Source organism: Gavialis gangeticus, unplaced genomic scaffold, assembly GCF_001723915.1.
Source record: "Gavialis gangeticus isolate Ggan-Ray unplaced genomic scaffold, GavGan_comp1, whole genome shotgun sequence".
Taxonomy (NCBI): domain Eukaryota; kingdom Metazoa; phylum Chordata; order Crocodylia; family Gavialidae; genus Gavialis; species Gavialis gangeticus.
The window spans coordinates 44,068,448-44,088,209 of NW_017729033.1; the positions used below are offsets into that span (position 1 = coordinate 44,068,448).

The following is a 19,762-nucleotide window of genomic DNA, read 5'->3' on the forward strand; positions in this document are numbered from 1 at the left end:
GGCTGTAATGCAGACGATTACATGGTTAGGTGGGTGGCAAACTGGCTTAGGGATCACACCCAGAGTGGTGGTGGATGGGTTGATATGACCTGGAAAGATGCGGGCAGTGGAGTCCCACAAGGCTCGGTCCTTGGACTGGTGCTATTCAGTGTCTTCATCAGTGACTTGGATGAAGGTGTAGAGAGCACCCTGTCCAAGTTCAGAGATGATACCAAATTATGGAGCAAAGTTAACACACTAGAGGGTAGGGAATGGATCCAGGTGGATCTGGATAGGTTGGGAAAATGGACAGAATGAAATAGGATGCAGTTCAACAAAGACAAGTGTAAAGTGCTGCACCTGGGAAATAAGAACCACCAACACACTTACAGGCTGGGGAATGACCTTCTCAGCAGCACAGCAGCAGAAAGGGATCTTGGAGTCATAGCTGACTCCAAGATGTACATGAGTTGTCAATGTGATGAAGCGATCAACAAGGCTACCTGCACTTTATCATGTATTAGTAGATGCATGACAAACAGATCCAGGGAAGTGATGCTTCCCCTCTATGTGGCACTGGTCAGGCCACAGTTGGTGTATGGTGTCCAGTTTTGGGCACCACACTTCAAGAGGGACGGGAAGAATATTGAGAGGGGTCAGAGGAAGGCCACTCATATGGTCAGAGGCCTGCAAGCGAGGCCCTATGACGAGAGACTGAGGGGCCTGGATCTCTTCAGCCTTCGCAAGGGAAGGCTGAGAGGTGATCTCATGGCTGGCTATAAATTCATCAGGGGAGGGCAGTGGGGAATAGGAGATGCTCTATTTACTAAGGTGCCCCTTGGAGTAACTAGGAACAATGGCCACAAATTGACAGCAGATTTAGGTTGGACATTAGAAAGAATTTCACAGAAAGGGTTGCAGAATCTGGATTGGGCTTCCAAGGGAGGTGGTGCTCCCCCCTACCCTGGGGCTCTTCAAGGGGAGACTGGACAACCACCTAACTAGGGTCGTCTGATCCCGGTGCTCTTTCCTGCCCAGGGCAGGGGGTCAGACTTGATGACCTACTGAGGTTCCTTCCGACCCTAACGTCTGTGAATCTGCTTATGCTCTAACCAAAGTTGTCATCTGTTCCCAATCATGCTAAGTCACACTGACAGCATAGAGTTCAACAAAAAACACAGGACCCAGCCACTTGAAACCTGTATGATAGTAGTTGCAGTGTGCACCTTTTGCACAACAGCTCAGGGGGAGACCTGGATGATGGACCCTCCTCAGCCTGAAGAGAGATAAATTAATCTTCCACCTCCCAGGAGACTATGTTCACCACCAAGCTATAGGCTCCTCTGGGTGAGACGGGTCGTCAGAGGGCCAAGAATGCAACATTCCTGGGGGCATAAAAAGAAGATGTCTTTTTGTCTAAGGGGGCAGAAAACCTGGGCTCCGGTCCCAGTTTACAAAATTGTTTCTGTTTGCTATCCAAAGACAGTCTAAGGTAAAATGTAGAAACCGTCCTGGAAACAGAAGCCAGAATCCAAGAGAGGGAGCAGAGTTATTGCTAAGTCATAGTCAGGCTCCCTCTCGCTTGTCTTTCAGGACTGAGGTATCTTGCACCCTTAGCTTCACAGTGATCCAGCTAAAGAATTTAGGAGAGGAAAAGAGTGTCCCCTCAGCTAGCCTATTATATAGTCATGTGCTTAGGGCAGCCCTGAAAGGTAGGAAATGTGAGTTTGAATCTCCTCAAGCTGAGGAGAGCTGAAAACCCAGGTCTCTACAATGGCTGAGTGTATAGTCTAACCACTAGGATACTGAGCAAATGGTGGGCACCACCACCAGTCAATTAGGATCATGCTTTGGATCACAAGCTGACAGACACTCCTAGCGTGTAAGCTCTTGGAAGGACAACTGTAGAGACACACATATCTGGGCCTTGTATGTCCTATTGACTTGTTCTAGCTGCCACTCTGCTTAGCATGTAGGATCAACCTTTGAGAGCAATTAAAGACCTTTATATGCTGATCCCTATTTTTGATCCCCTTCATTTGGTAAGATACATTCTCCTTTTTTCTTTCTTTTTTTTTCTTTTTTCTTTCTTTTTTTTTTTTTTTTTTTTTTTTTTTTTTTTTTTTTTTTTTTTTTTTTTTTTTTTTTTTTTTTTTTTTTTTTTTTTTTTTTTTTTTTTTTTTTTTTTTTTTTTTTAAGTGCGAGGAAGCCTAAATGGAGGGTTCTGCAAGTCTTACCTGGATCTGACCTAAGTTCCTAAGAGAGATTTTCAGGGGATTCTGTTTCTTGCAATGATAATACAGACTTTCTGGCCCCACACAGTGGATGAGTGGCATGGAGCCGGCCCCACAGGCAGAGTTGATCTGCAGGCTGGATCCCATGTGGAGCTGACCGATGTAGAGTCAGTCTGCAGTGCAATCTTGCATGCCGGCCCAGTCCCATGTGCTGGATTCCACCCCAGAGTGACTCAATATGCTGGTATGATCCAGCTCTGGGAGCCTGTAACATGGAGCCTATGGGTCCTGTTACTTACAGAGGGAAAAACAGTAGCAAACAGTGCTCAGGAAGACAAATAAGGGCTAGCTGCAAAGAGACAGGCAGCCAGAAGCCAGAAGCTGAAAGTGCCTATTGCTGTGTTAATTGCACAGCAATAGTACAATAGGACAGAAAATACTGCTGAAGCAACAGAGGCACTGCTATAGTAGCCAGGGTAGTAATAACTAGCTACACATTAGAATGAGAGACAGTTGTGCCAGGGCTAGCAAGACCCCTGACTGGAAGTAGGCAGGCCTTAAGTAGCATATAAACCAGCACCTGAGCCCAGGATAGTCAGTCTGGCCCTATAGGCCAAAGCAGCAAGAGCTCTGCTGTAAGATGCCTGTTGCTGAGAGACTGAGATCCTGCAATGCCTGAAGATAGCAAGGGGCTGAGGGCTGGAAGGGGATTAGGACTCCTGGATGAATAGAGGTTTTTTAACTTGAAGTTCTGAAAATACAGGTATTGAGGCCTAGTTTATAGGAAAAGAGATCAGGGTGGCTTCCCCATGGATGTGCTTAAGAGTTAACACCAGCGAAGCATGGGCATGGCTATAGGGGAAGGCAGAGGCTGTGAATAGCACATAAGATAATAAGTGCCCTAGGGGTATACGTATGGACCAACAGGGCCCACCTAACTAGAGGGAAATGGCGATCAGTAAGGACTCCAATGACGGGAAGGAAGACCAGGGCTAGCTCTAGGACCTTTGGGCAGCCTCCACTTAGAACAGGGGTGGACAATTATTTGAATCCAAGGGCCATATGGGAGTTTGATAGGCTGTCACAGTCTGGGTCAGCACCACCCCCACCCGCAACACCACAACTCACCAAAACTCCCTATCCGGGTTTGGGTGGATGGGAAGCAGTGCTCAGGAGTGGGACAGGTAGGCAAGGCCAGGATCACGGGGTTGGGTTGTAGGGCAGTGACACCTCAGGTTCAGAGCCCAGACTGAGCTGTGATCCACTCCCTGCACACCCTGCCCTGCCAGGGGTTGGGGAGGTGTTTGGGGGGCACGCTTCATTGGGCTGAGCCCCACCTGGACAGCCCACACCATACTTTTGCCAACGCCCACCAGCCCTGGCCAGCACACATTTTCGGGCAGGCATTTTCCAGTGAGGCTGTAGCCAGCCAGGTGTTGTTCTGCTGCCCTTGCCTCTAGCAGGTACCACCCAACTGAAGCTTCCCCCACCTGCCTGGAGTGGTGCAGCAGGCGCAGAAGCAGAAGTAGGAGCTACTGCTGGAGGCACGGGAAGTAGACCTGTGCAAAGTGGCTAGTATTCGCTTCTAGTTCTGCTGATTAGGGGGACAGTGATTAGATTCAGTGATTCAAATAACTGTCCCGAATCGATTTGGCTGAATCTGATTCAGAGATTCAGCTGGTGCCAAATCTCTGAATCAGCCCGGCCCATCCCCCCCAGCCTGGCAATGGCTGCCTTGCCCGGCCCCAGCTCCTGACACTTTGGAAAAAGAAGGCCCCAACTCAGCAGGTGCTGCCGGGAAAGGGGTGATCCTTGCCTCCCCCCACTGCCCCACAATCCATGGGGGGCTCTGTACAAGCCCCCCAACACTCCCCTCACTCCCCCAGCCCCCCCACAGGTGCTCTGCCAAGGCCAGCTCTGGCCCTTTAAGGAAAAAAAACAACAACAAAAGCTCCGCACTCACTGTTCCCGCTGGTGGTGGGGGACGTGATCCCTGCTGCCCCACGCCATGTGGGAGGCTCTGCATGAGCCTCCTGAAGCTCCGAGGTCACTGCAGGAGTGATGAGTGCAGGGCTTTTCTCTGTTTTTCCTTTTTCTTAAAGGGCCGGAGCTGGCCTGGGTGGTGTGCTCATGAGGGGGTTGGGGGAGCAAGGAGGTGGTCAGGGGGCTTGTGGCAGAGCCCCCCATGCAGCATTGGGGCACTGGGTGGTAATGGGATGACCCCCCCCCCCATCAGCACACGGTGAGCACTGGGGCTTTTTCTTAAAGGGCCAGAGATGGGACAGGCAGGGGTCAGGGGGGCTGGCAGGGATCCCCCACCATGGTCCCCTCCCCCAGCTCCTCTTCCTCCACCCCTAGTACTTACCAGCTCAGAGTTGGCTGCAGCTCCCTGCTGCAGCCACCGGGGACTGCCTGAATCAAAGCTCTCCAAATATTTTCTGAAGATCTGGAGAGCTTTGAATCAATTCAAACCTTTTAATTGGTCCCCTGATTCAATTCAGATTTGGAGATTCAGCCACCAAATTGGGCTGAATCTCCTCCGAATCAAATCACCACCCAAATGTTTTCACAGCCCTAACGGGGAGTATTGCAGCATTGGACAGCTGAAGCTGCACATGCTAGCCAGGGCCCAGGCTGGCATGGCAGTTCTGCTCCCCTTCACTGCAGCTGTGGCCCCTCCTCCTGTTCCTGCTGCAACGCTCCAGGTTGGTGAGGGGGAAGTGGAGCCCTGCGCACTGATGCAGGAGCCGACTGGCTGGGCACCCCACTTTCCCTCCCCCTCCTGCTTGGAGCGGAGCAGTGGGGACAGATGCAGAAGGAGTAGCTGCAGTTGGACGTGAGGGGAGCAGAACAGCTTCACTGACCTGGGCCTTGGCCAACACATGCAGCTTCTGGAGGGGCTATTCCCCATGCTGCTCTGCTCCCCTGGTCTCCAGCAGTGCCAGCTCCTCCTGTTGCTCCTGTCCCTGCTGCACCATTCCAGGCAGGCAAGGAAATGCTTCAGCTAGGCAGCTCCCGCTGGAGGTGAGGGGAGCAGAGAAGCACCAGGAGCAGTCCTGCCAGAAGTTGCTTGTGCTGGTTGGGGCCTGGTCTGGAGGGCTCAGATGGGAGAACAGCATGGAGTGGGTGGAAATTAAGGGCATATCCACACAGAATAAACCAATGGCAGTCAGAAATTCCCAGACTAGCTCTGCATTATACCAGGTGTGCAACTGTAAGCAGTAGACTTGTGTTAGTGCGTTATTTATGCCTGAACTTAACTGCTGAGAAGCAGGGCTTATTAGCCAGGGCACAATGCCACACTAATGTGACTGCTGTTTTAGGGTCTGGAGCTAGCACACCTTGAGCAAGCTCTGCATATCTCTGCACAGCACTATGATGTACCACACAGATACCAGCCTGTGAGCTAGCATGTTCACAGATAGCCCAGGTATATCTAAGAAGCCCTGCCTTAATTCCATTCCTGAATGTGCAGCCACAGTTTCAACAAAGAGCTCTCATAAATTATTATGTATTATAGATGATTTAGAAATATCAAACACAGTGAAGCCAACTGCATTTTTCATCCATTTGTTGGCAGAATTTTAGCTAGGGGCTCCTGGGATCTCTTGGGAACTCTTCCATGAGTCCACACTCAAGTTATGTAATCAGAAAAGGAAAAGATGATAAACTAACAAGAGCCCCCTCCAGGGTTCAGCTATAGCCTGGTACAGGGTTATTTTACCCAGATGGTTTTCACCTATATGAAACTGGTAACTGCAGCTTCGGACCTGATTTAGAGAAAACATTGGTAATAAGGTGCTGTGAGAGTGTCATGATAGGAGCTGCCAGTCTGTGCCAGAGGCAGCAGAGATGTTTTGTAATGTTATCCTCTGTTTTGTAATGTTATCCTCTCTACCCAAGAGATTTCCTGTTGTAAATGGGAGACTTGGTCTCTGAAGACATTTGAACTGACCTTTCATACAACAGCAAAGAAATTACAAGACATGGAAATACTTCCACCATGTATAAGCAAAATCAGTTTGACACCCTTTAGCTGGAAAGGGATGTCATTTGCAGATGAAAAGCTCTGTGATGTTAGAACTGTGTAACATTTTCACACCCACAAGGAAACCAACACATTTTGGCTTTTCTCCAGAGACATCCAGAGCGACCAAGTGACAACATTTTGCCTAAAATTTTTACATTAGTAAGAGTAGTGTGGGAAGCAGAGATCTATGCTCATGTGGATTTTTTTTCCACCTCTATGTATTCCTGGTGGGAAAATTTACGCAAAACCAAAAAAGGAAAAGGAAATTTTTCAAAGTTTCTAGAACCTGCTCTAAATAGTGTCCCAGACCTCATCTACCACATGCCACTTTGATCTGCTTATAGACCCCTCCCCACAAAGTGAACTAATGAAATGCATTACAAAGGCACTTCCAGCCAGAGGTGTGCCATACTCAGCAGCCACACACATAGCTTTCTATTTACTAAAGCACAGTGGCATATATCTCACTAGTCCATCCACCAGAGATTTGCTAGTTTACAGAAATGAGCATGATAATTGAGGCTATCCCAGTGAAGTATGCATTTGTCTGGCTAAGGATGATATCATGTATAAAGGAAAAAACCAAAGTAAAATACATTTACACCTACATTCTTAAAGCGTCGCAGAGCAACCTATCCAAAATTTTCATGTGCCATAATATAAACACCCAAAATCTCAGATTAGAACATTCAGAGACCACTTGTATACGCAAAATCAAGCACCACAGTCTATATCAGTGATTCTCAACCTTTTGGGACTCAAAGCACACCTCAGAAAATGCCAGCCCATAGTTTTCACTTATTTTTTGATTACAGAAAAATAATACAGCAATTAATCTGTTGCCAAGAACTCAGAAAGAACACAGCAGGCTGAAATGTTTTTACCACCATGAATCCCAATTTGAAATCTCTTGGTTTATCTTGTAAATCATGTTTGCACATCTAGCAGTGCTAACACTACATGGCACCCTTGAAAGGATCTTGAAACACTCCATGGTGCTATGGGTCCCTGGTTGAGAATCACTGGTCTGTATAATCCATATAACTGAACAGTGATAAATTGAACAATATTTTGTTGAGTTTGGCAGGACTGGGGCTGCTGTCCAGCTGGGTGGTCCATGGGGCTTGGGGCTCAGGGCCAGAATGTGCAGCCACAGGGTGCCAGCAGGGAGAGGGATGGGGATGCAGGTGACTCATCTAGGGGGTGGGGGAAGGAGTTGACTGCCTGCCACTGAGCACACTCCCGGGAGCGCTTGGGGGTGGCACATGCCCCCATATCTGTGCATGGAGTATATGTATTTAATTGAAGATTCTGGGGTTTTTAATCAAAGAATGTGCAATTTTTATCAGAGATTTTGTGATTTTTAAATAGAGAAAACTGAGATCCGTGCTCATTACTGAAGGCCAAAGCACAAGAAGTTTCAAGCCAAGCAGAAAAACTTATCACCAGCCTTTTAAAGGAGGACATTCTTGGTGGGAAAGTTTGATATTAAGTTCTTCAGTCCCTGCCAAACCCTGAAGAATCTTTTTTATTATCTTTCCCATGCTGAAATTGCTCAGCACCTTGCTAAACATAAAGCAAACCCCAAAAGTGCTATGGTAAAAGCCCCAGGGAGCCAGAGTGTACAAACTTCCCAAGGTACTAATAAGGATGTAAAGGAACAACAGTCTTTCTGTCATGCCCTGGGAACAGACTGCCTAGGACAGAAATCATTCTTCCTTTTGTAATAGGATGCCTGGGTATTCTCTGATCTCCTCAGAACCATCTACAAAATGCCAATCTCCTCATTGCTCCCAGAGATTTGCCCCATCACCCATTTCTTAACAGGCAGAGAGGAGGGAGAGGCAATGGGTCAGGTCTTAAAATATATTATATTCCACAAAACAGACTTAAGGGTGCCAATTGTTTTATTTATTCATTCTTTATTATTTCTGATACTTAAGAAATAAGGTGAGGGGGGTCTCTTTTCTGCTTTACATCTATATTGTATCAAAATATTTAAGACGTACAAAAAAAAATGAAATGAAGAACATTGTCAGCTTCCCAGCAGTGGAGCCTGGAAACACTTGAGGGTAACAGCAAGGAACCTATTATGTCATCATGTTTTCTACTTTGAGCCAAGATCATTTTCAATGACTGCTTAACAGACCTGCATAAACCCCCAGAATCTTCACCAAAGTTAAGATCCTGGTTGTGGCTACTGCTTCACCAAAGACGTCTCAGTGGCAAACTTGTGAAGACGCACTTAGCTCTTGTGATTCTGTGGTTTAGGAAGGCAGCAAACTATTTCCTTCTCAGAGTTCAGTCCATCTGGGAGTCATTTTCAGTTCATCTCAGGATTCTGCTTACCCTCCTGTGACACACCTGCTAGGGGAGTTCCCTTACCAACTCACCTGGGAAGTTGGATGCCCTTCTGGCCAAAAAGCCTCTCCACAGGCTGGTTATCATTTCATTAAAAAAAAATTAAAAATCACCTCGTAGGCCAGGAAATTTTTTTTTACCTTCTTTCCCCTTTCAAATTAAACAAATCACACACAGGGAAGGCCTATAGACTAAGACCATTCTTTTTTCATCTCATGAATACATGGAGTGAAGGAGTCTCTGCAGAAGTTTAACTGCAAAGAATCTATTTGCCACTTCAGAGAAAAATTTACAGATAAGGGGAATTCTCTGGGGCCATTCTCAGGCCAAAGATGGTGGTCCATCAGAATCAGCTCCACATACCTAACTCTGTGAGATGTGGACGATAGTAATCCAGGTTTTGTGTGATGAACCTGATAGTTATAGTTCAGAGAAGCTGCTGGTGGTGTGAAAAAAATAAAATCAACAAGCAGAATAACAGCAGGAGCACAAAGCTATAAGAGTTTCCTCATAGAAAGGACTCTAGTCTTACTAATTTTTGTAATACTGTTATCATAATACCTAGTAGCTTCACTCATGGGACTAGCCTCTGTGCAAAGAAGAAAGAAAGATAGAAAAAAAAGAAGTATGGTCCAAAGGGCAAGAATCTAAAACAAAACCAAAATCTGGTTTTGTGCTTTTAGAAAGAAGCACAATGATTGAGCTCACAGAAAGAAAAGAACAAAAGTAAGATTGGCCATACAGGCTAAGCACTATCATAAACTGCTAATTACTATCTCATTACTTATTAGGAAATAAGACTGCTAGTCGTTAGTGTCAGAAAACATAAAATGTACTCCAGGCTATATTGGTTAAACTCTGTGCAGCCTGACTTCTTGTGATAGCTAAAGCTACTTTTTATTGATGTACGTACAAGTGATCTTAATAGGTTTTTGTGTATGCAAATTTTAACCTTTCCAGTGGGGTTGTGAACCCAAGAAAATATATATATTTTTTTAACTGCAAACCTTTTACTGACAAACAAACGTTTTATGACATATATTTTACATAATGTAAATTTGACCCTTCTGCTTGGTCCTAGACAGCAGTACAAGGGCAAAGTTCAAATTTAGGGCTTAAAACCAGGTTCATGTTCACGTGTTAAAAGCTGCCACTTAAAATCATGGGTACTAGTGCACCTGCTTGCATACATTCTTGATGAAAACAATACATGCACAAGTGGAAACCAGAGGCTGAAAATCAGATACAGCTTACTCGCAACTCTGACTTCACTTGGAATTTTGTGTTTTAGGCATACCTGAAAATAAGCTCTTACATATTCTGTACAACTAAGGTTTAATTTAAAAGATATTTTATATGGATTTATTACAATCTTTAAAGAAGGCTTGCATTTTTTTTTGTTTTGCAGTGTATAAAGCCAACACCAAACTTCTTTTCTCATTCAATTTTGCTCTCAGCAAACCCTTTCATCACACACACACACACAATAGTTTAATGATACAAAGTAAAAAAAAAAAGCCCTAAATTAAGCCTCCCCTTGATTTTTCTCCTCCTAGCATGGGCTTAAGTTAATGTTAAGTGGGATGGAGGAGGAGGACGAGGAGGGAGAGTGCATGCCAGGGTTAAGTTGGACCATTTAATAGCAATTAGCACTGATGTGCAGTACAAAAATAGCAACATTAAAAAAAGATACACTAGAAATAAAACCATTGGGGAAAAAGAAATGTAATAGTTTAGCCAATTAGCATTTGTCTAACTAAAGCAAACTTTTTCTTTTTAGCAAATGGTGAGGAAGAGAAAAAAATCCACAGAGAAATATTTATTCACCAACAGCAATGACAATTTTTTCTAACAAAAGGAAGTGCTACCTTCCCACTTTTTGTGACCCTTTCCTGCAATTCTATGGAAAAAATGTTTAGTTCAACATTATTGTAAGCCACAATATGGCTCTATTTATGTGACAAGTTGACAACATACAATTTCATGCTTGTTGAACTGATCTGTGTTATATATTCACTGTGAATATTATGAAGCCTTGCCATTATAAATATGAAACAGTATACACTTATTCAAAATAACTCCAGCAGTGGCAATTTATAGCTCGGTTGTTTGTGTGCTTATGAAGTCCAAATGCCACCTTAAGAAGCTGCATCTCACTAAAACAGATGTGCAGTGTGACTGTGACCAAAATGGATTTAAGATGACCTATGTGAAAGGAGGCTATTACATTTTTGTCTGTATGGCAGCTGACACAAGTTTGTATTTAGATATGTGACTGGTAGGAACACAGTGTAACACAGTGTCCTTAAGAGCCTCTTTTAACATGGGCCAAGACTTTGGCCACCGATATAATTATTTTACCACTTTCCCCTCATGTAAAAATGATGTGCAATAAGCCGAAAAATGATGTGCAATAAGCTGAGTAAAGATACGGTGGTACCTGTACATGTACTTTGATAAGCTTAAAGATATTCTTTAAACGTTGGCCACTTTAGGTTAAGCATTGGCAAATGTACTGAAATGGCAGCAGAGAAGAGCTGTGCAGGAGATCATTTGCACTTTCTTCTTTGCCTGAGAATGGTATGAGGCCATTAAGCCATCAGACAATAAGCTCTCAAAGCAACGTTGTTTTGTTTGTTCAGGGGTTCTTTTTGCCTGAAGATTTCCACCAATTTGCAAGGGCTCACATTAACAGAGACAAATTTGGACTAGTACAAAACAGCACCATTTGTCCAGTTGGGAAAGAGTTGGAGAAACAACACCTTGCTGAAGCTAGATATAGAAAATTTGCATAAACTCTTCCCAACAACATAGTAGCTGCTTTGAACAAAATAAATTGCACTTACTGCTTGAGAGTTTTTAAATGCCAGGAAAGTTTGTGGTGGATTATAACTTACAAAGGACTTCCAGAAAGTTATAATGTTCTTGCAAAGACCCTCCAAACTTGTGGACTCAGGGCTCGAAAGATATACCGTACTATGTATCAATCTCATTCCTATAACCAGGGGTGGTCAACCTACAGCATGGGTGCCACAGTGGCATGGGCAGCCTCTGTGTGTCTGGCACATGGCAGATTCAGGAGGAGGCAGGCAGCAGGGTAGCTGATAGGGCATGGAATGGAAAGAACAGCGGCAGATCAGCAGGGAGCACAAGGTAGGGAGTAGAAAGTGGAGCAGCAGGTATGGCAGGGAGAGGTGATCAGAGTGACACTTGGGGAGGGTGCACTGCTTTATTTGTGGCACGCCCGCCAAAAAGACTGGCCCCACTGGCATTGTACAACCCAAGACAAGGACATTTGCAAAAGAAAACATCTTTGCAAAAGGAATTTGTGACTCCTGTATTATCACCAATGTAAAACTCTTGCTTTTTGCTGTGTATTCTCTGTTCTTCTCCATTGGAACAGAGGAGGGTCTTTCTCCTAGCTCCGAATGCTTTTTTATTATAGCATTGTTATCTTTTATTGTTCTTATAAAGTTTTCTATCCCAAATCTGCATCTTCTGCCTTTTATGTTTATTGTTGTATTAAACCTACTATGTTGTCTGTTCCTCTACTAAACCTACCCTGTAACCACATACTGTACATTCATTTCTCTAGGACCTTGGTGGTTCTTATCCGCTTGTTTTTACAATTTCTTATGAACTGCTAGGAATAGCAATTTGCAGCCCTGTTTGTAAAGCCATCTCAGTCTGAACTCAACCTTCTCTTTTGTTGTACAGTGATACTCTCTGCAGTGAAACTCCATTTGCCATAGCAAAATGTCATTATGAGAAACATTTTGGAGGCATAAATTGCTAAGTAATCTGGATATGCATACCATATATTCAGCATTTAACATATATTAGTTAGACTTGGAGTAAACAACCTATTAATACAATAAACTATATATTGGTATAAGACAGTGCTCACTTTACCCTCAGATTTACTGATATGTTGCTCAGTATACACTATTGCCCAGAGTTCACTAAGGCCTCAGACAGGCTGCTATGCTGTTCACACAATCTCAATTTTTTTAAGCACTTTGATAAGCTTTATTCTGCCATTATACCATCTAGAACATTAAACACAATGTTTAAGTTCTATGTTAAATCACAATCAGTTCCTATTAACTGTTCTGAGCTCCCCATTTTTATCAACAGTTACTTTATTAAATCCTTAATAATATAGATGGAATAGTTAGTTAATTTGTGTGTTGAGCCATGGATGTTAATTTGTAAACATAATAACATACTGCAATCATTTGCATAATAGCATTTTAATCTTTTTAGTAAAAGCTGTAATTCCCTACAAAGTACACTGCAGTAGAAACTAAGTGACTATTGGTAATAATAAAAAAGGCCTTAAAATTCTGATCCTATTATAGTGTTGGAACATACCCAAACTGCTTCCATAATCTCTGAAATGTTACTGTTCTCTGATTTAGGTGTCTGTGTCAAGAATAAAAATGAAGTATAACTGGTAGCAGTAGACTATTTCCTAAATGTAATTTAGTATTCACTAAGCACCAGCACTTTGCAAATAGCTCTGAGGCTTTCCTTCAAAGTTCAGAGCTCTAGTTATGCATATTGTGTGAGGTACACCATGCAGCTCACCTCTAGACTCTGTTGTGCTGAATAGATGGCTATGATAAATCATGCTGATTTGGCACTGAAGGGCATCAGCCATCAAGGATTTGACTACTATGTCTTTTTTTCCCCAAGATTATATCTCCTTGAACTGCCTGCCCTGGGCTACTAGTTTTGAAGAAAATTAAAAAGTGGAAAAAATGCTGGAAGAGGCCAGTTCAGAAAAATCTATAGAGGTTCAGTCCCCTGGAAACCCATTAACACCAGTCACAAGACTGGCAAAGAAAACATTGGTGGTTGTTTAAAAGTCATTTTACGCAAGATCTGGTAATTCATTAACCAATCTGGCTGCAAACCTTGAATGAATAACTTGCAGTAGTAAAAGAGACTGGCAGCACCACAGATTATTAGAGTTTATAATCTGAACTAATGCAAATTACCCTGATGATGTTAAAAGCCTACATCATCTTCTTGATTCAAACCATTCCAACTGGATAAGGAGTCATTTATCTTCATATATTTCCCCTTTGCCAAGAATAAAGAGCCTGCATTCCTTTGTGGATCTCACTCCCTGTCCCTCATTCTCATTGCTTGTAACACAGTATTTTTGGCAGCCACCAGTGAAACACAGTAGCCTATTCAGCTTTCCAAATATACAACACCCCAGCAGAGTCCTGAAAGTAAATTGAAACATGCCTATGATGAACAATTAAAAATAAAAACAAACAAACATACTGAGCAATTCTAGACTATATATAATTTAAAAGGTGGAATTAAATCCAGAGCAGAACAAGCAATTCAGGCCTTTCTAAATCTGTTTAAGGTGAAAAATGTTCTTTCAGATATTAGAACACTGAACTTGCAAATTCTTTATAATACTACATAGCTCAATTAGACTTTAATTGGCTATTGCCTATCAGCCTATAGACCACACTTTCTCATTTCAGATTACATCCATTGATCTATTTGTGAATTGTGCAGGCAATATATACATATCTACTGTATATGCTTAACCTCTGCAAAAGCTGTGCACTGGTCATAAATAATTTTAAATATGACTAGCCTTATATAATAGAGTACAATATATTTGAAGAACACCTCAGGAGGCAATAATTTTCATCTCCAGAGGAAGAACACAAAAATGCCTTCTAATTTATATTACCTAAAGGTCTACAGGTCTCCACATTTCACATAGCACTGACTTTAAGAGTTGAAAACATTTTCATATTTTTTAAAAAAGGCAGCTGAATCAGTTTTCTACAGATATACTTTTTAAGGTCTGATTCCTTTACAAAAGGAAATCATGAAAGTGAATGATGAAGAAAGCCAGCTATATAACTGGTCTTGTGTAGCTTGTTAACTATTTACTTGCACAAGCCTATGTCAATAGCCAGTGCCCTGAGGGGTAAAGGCTCTCTTAGCATACATTTCAAATGGACAGAATCGTGTGCAAAAAGGGAAAAAAAGTGAGCAAAAAAAAATAATAAATCAGAGGTTGTCAAGCTCTGAATAGAAAAAAAAAACTTAGTTTTTAGCATGCAGAGTCACACACATGGATAAGGAACACAAGCATCCATGTAGGGGGAAAAACAAAAAGTAACTTAATCTACCCTGGTGTAAAAGTAGAGTAAAGCATTGGTGAATCAAAGAAACCCCACTATATTGAAGACTGTATCGTTCATCATATTTAGATAAGAAACTCTTCAGGGTTGAGACTGTCTCCTATTCTGTTTATACAGTGTCTACCACAGGGTGCCTTGTTTTTAGTTAGTCCCTAGACACTATTACAATTATTAATAATCTCTATTGTACACAAATCTCAGACATACTGATATTTGCAGGGGAAATGCCTTTGGTATGATTGAGCTTGAGGGTACATAGATTCACACATCTTAAACAGATCTGATTTTCAGAACAAATTTTGCACTCACCTTCTATAATATAAAACATTCAGGTACCTCAAACTTCAAGAACCCTTCCTGAAAACTTTGGCTCTTATTTAGAACATGTGTTTGGATGAAAAGACCTTCTGAGGTCCCCTCCTAACCTATTTTTTCTGTATTTCTGTAGCATCAGGAATACGATTAGATTTTTGTTTATTGTGGTGATGCTTGTACTATCATTTGTTGCCATTTTGTTTTGAAAATAACTGGAGCATATTTCAAGTTTCTGTATCAGCTCTCAGTTAAAAGCTTGCCGTTTAGAAGCTACACAACTCCAGGATGACCAAGATAAAATGCTCTCTTGTTTAAAAATAAAGGCTTGAAGTATGAAAAAAAATCCAGAGATTATCAAGTAGGAGACTGAGTAGAGTTCTGTGAACTACCACAACTAATTCATCTCAGGGCATCTTAGAGATAATCTTCAGAGAAAGAACATATGTTGTATTTTTCTTGAACAGTCCCCCAGGTGCCATGTTAAGATGCAGAAGGGACAAGACAGAGCTACATGTATACTTGCAGAATGTGGAATTACAATGGGATATACAACTTTATTTCACTCTTCCTAGAAGAAAAATGATGACAAAGATAAGGATGGAAATGATTAACGTTACCATGATATTCACTGTGAGTAGCCTTGAGCCAATCCAGTCTTCACAAACTGAATTGCATGTACACAATAGTTCTATACACAGTGGGCCACAATCTACATGGGCATGAACACATGTGCAATGAGGTGAAGAGAAAACTCAACCTCCTCATATGGACAGCAAGAATTCTGTGACTGTCATATCTAAAAGTTAGGTAGGAAAGGTTTTTAGCATCAACAGCCCTTGACATAGTAAAAGAGGCCTGCTGGGACATGTCATGGTTCTGCCTTTGGTTGATGTCTGTTACCAGCTACAGCCCATTGTTGGAGCCAGTCTATTCATCTTAAAGGTCTGTGATTTCATGCTCGTTATGCACTCTCTTAGTAAACTACCTGCTAACCCATGGTGTAGGGCACCTCCCTAATGTGGCTGTAACATAAAAGCCACAATATGGACTAATATCTAGTGTTGTCTTATTGCAAAATGTCATTAGAGAATAACGTGCTCCTGAAGGCAAGTATTCTCTGGACCAAGGCAAGTATTAACTGTAGCCTCAGTTAAAATGGTTCAATGGGTGCATCTACACATTCCATGAAGACAATATGATAAACTCCAGCACAGTTTGCACCAGAGTCAGCTGCTCCTGGGTGCAGCATCTACACGTGTGCCTGGGACCACAGCAGTTTGAGTCAGGACAGAGCGGCAGCAGGCTGGCAGGGGGCATGGGGGATCAGCCCCAGGCTCTGGGTGCCAGTGTTGGATAGTGGAGGGGCTGGCTGGGGCACGTGGGTGCTAATGTGCAGGAACACAAGAAAATGTATACTCACATAACTGCACTTGAGCACTCTCATGCCTGCACTGTAGCACTCTCATGCCCCAACCAGCCTGTCAACATCTACATGTGCATTTCAACATGTGCAAGTACTCCACTGTAAGATAGTACTGTCCCTAACAGTGACCCAATGTGACAGTACTATCTTACAGCAGAGTTAATTAATTTATGGCACTCTAAAACCAATATGTGTAGATGGTGACACTTTACTGCAAAGCTAATTAGTCAACACTGCACTAAAGTGCATGTGTAGATGCAGCCACTAAGTATTTAAAGTCAGTAAATTCCATGAAATCTGAGCATTTGTGAAAACGACAGCAGAATTTCCCAGTAGGAAAGATGTAAAATATTTCACTATCAAGTCATGGTTTCCCACACAACAGTTTTTACCTTGATACACTTGACACAAATGCCTAGATACATTTCATGTAGCTCTATTTGTTGAACACTATTGCTGTACACCCTAATATTAATCACCACAATAAGAGCCAATGTCATTATATAGCTGAGCATCAAGTCAGAGTTTTTTGATCTTCAGGAATATGATCAACTCACACAAGAAAGGACAGCTCTATCTTATATAAATTTAAGCACTGAATCACTGTAAGTAATCCCCTTAATAGAATAACTCATATGCTTATAGTCTGGCATAAGCTCATGTACCTCCCAGAATTAAGACCTTAATTTTTATAGAACTAAATTCTTTGCTGATTTTACCCTGCCCAAGGAAGAAGGTCAAGAATTTAGTGAGAATACGCTCCTCTTTTGAGCATGAGTTCTAGCTAACAAAACTTTTCCTTACCCAGCAATATTCAGTCATTGGCTACAAACATATTAGCTCCCGTTCCTATAAAAGTTCCACACCAAGCAATGGACGGAGGTGATACTGTTACATGTGAGACTTGGTTACTATGACTGAAATTCAAATACAGATTTTTGAAGCCTCTCAAAATATAATATTGAACGCTTCAAATTTCCCTATTTTCTTTTGGAGATGGAAGATCTGCTTTTGCTTTTATATACACTGGTTTCATACCAGGATAACTGCAGGGAAATAGTCCTAGGTTACAGTAGTATGAGTGCTAGACATATTAGGTTCAGAGGTCCTGTCTCTGTTCTCAGCCACACGGCTGCCAGTCCAGAGAAACTTCATTTACTACATTTATACCTGTGTACATGGGAAGAATTTGGCCTAAATTTTCCTAACCAAGATACATTTCACCTTTAAGTGCTTTTTACTGTATTGTAACAGTTCATATCGAGTAGCTCTCAAATATACTATTGCTTAATTTGGGGACTTCCCAGAGAAGTGGACCAGGAATACTTCCATGCATCTGATCTGGAAGGTAGGGATGACGGAGTGATAGCTTATCATTGCACAAGATCTTCCTGCCAGTTAATCAATGTATTGCCCAATTTCCCAGCAAAAGAGGGACCAGTCGTATTTATTACCATCTAGGATGAAAAACCTTACAGTTCAAAAGAGGCATGGTAGTCCCATAATTACAGAGTGGAGAATCTTGAGCTCTTACCAGAAAATGAGAGGGGTGGGCGGTGGGGATATCAGTGTCTGAAGTACTGATTATATACCTTGATTCCGAAGGCAGTATTTTAAAGAGGGTATTTAAATCTCTCCCAACACCCTTCAACTCTGACTTAAAATTGCCCACTGCCATGATGTCTATAAAACACCCCAAATGACTATCTATCTAATATGCTCGTACTGTTGCTTGTGAAGCAAAATCATAATAATCTCACTGTTACCTTATGTTCTCCCCCAGCCTGTCTCATTTTGTACTTACATTGTGAGGTTGTTTTGTTAAGTGAGTACACATTTCCTTGTGTAATAAGGCCCCAACTGGAGCCTCCAGATGAAATAAGGTATAAACCTTAATGATCCATCACTAGATACTGTATTCCACTTTGTTTCTTTCTGAGGAATGCGAATGGAGACGACAAACAGGTTTTAACTTTTGTTTTTCCTTTGTAACTGACTATTTTGAAATAGCTCAGTGTTACGCCATAGTGTAATGTACCCTGGTCCCTTTCATTTCAAACATCAAATTTCTGTTTTATTCTTTCCAAGACTCTCTCTCCAGATCATAGGCCTGCTCTGGATCACAAGGATTAAAAGCATCAGTTAGAGGCCATACCAGATGTCATAGTTGAACTTCAACATCTACTGACTCTTCTTCATACACAAGACAGTCATCCACCTGGTAGAAACACGAAGTCATCTGAAATGTACTCTTGTACAGGCTTTCCTTACCTCAAATATATTTGATGATTCATTGTTGTACTGATTGGAAATAACTTCTGATTGGTCGCTGTACCACTTGAGTCCACCCAGAAAGCTGTCTGCATCCAAATCATTCACATCTAGTTCGGAGAGGTCAAGTTCTGGGAGATCTGGGCAAAGAGGCTGGTCTTCACCAACCAGAGCAGCACACTGCAGGAAGAAACACAGAAACACGTAGTTTCATTAATTACAAGAATTTATTAACCACAGTAGCATGTGATGAGAATTAAACCTCAAGTCACTTGTTCCATAAAGAAGGTCATTTGAGTTTACTTTCTGAAAGAAACACCAAACATTCAATTATAACTAGTCCAGCAAAGGTGAGCAAAGTTGAGGTAGAGAGGGGCAGCTGATGAGGGTGTAAATTATATTCTCCATCACACCCTTGAGCAATAACCAACTACTAGCCAATTCCTTATATTCACTGGAGACCCTAGTATTTGCAAAATTAGTAATCCCAGCAGACAAGGCCAAGATGTAGCCCTCTCTTGTCTCAGTCTGTAGAAAGAAACTAGTATAGCTAGGTGGGTATCCACCGGTCAATCTGTTGTACATTCTTCCCAATCCACATGATGTTCTTAATCTACTGCACTCTGCAGCTACACCAGCCAATTCTTTAAAGAAAGTTGTGGAAACTCAGCTCCCCAGCTCTGTCCCAAACTAGTGGCCATCATATATATGCCACACACCACTGGAGGATGCAGCAGCAAATACTGCTCTGTGCACTTCCCAAATCTCCTGAGATCTTGTGCCTTCCTAACCAGGACATAAATCTCTGCACCCACTTAACAAAACTGCTCAAATTTCCTCAGTCCTCAGAGTCTGCTAGCAGTGGCTTTATTAGATGTACTAAAAGGGAATTTTCCTCTGACCAACCCTGGAGTAGAGGCTAGTACGACACTATCTCAGAACTTGAAATGATTAAGTGGGGTTT

General features: G+C 42.4%; 1 protein-coding gene across 1 annotated transcript in view; it reads right to left on the minus strand.

The window, feature by feature from the left end:
- PPARGC1A (PPARG coactivator 1 alpha) overlaps positions 1–19,762 on the minus strand; it is a 108,387-nt gene that overhangs the window by 84,143 nt on the left and 4,482 nt on the right. Inside the window, exon 2 of the mRNA XM_019526364.1 lies at positions 18,799–18,978. Coding sequence (XP_019381909.1) covers positions 18,799–18,978 — 180 coding nt within the window. The remainder of the gene's footprint in view (positions 1–18,798; positions 18,979–19,762) is intronic.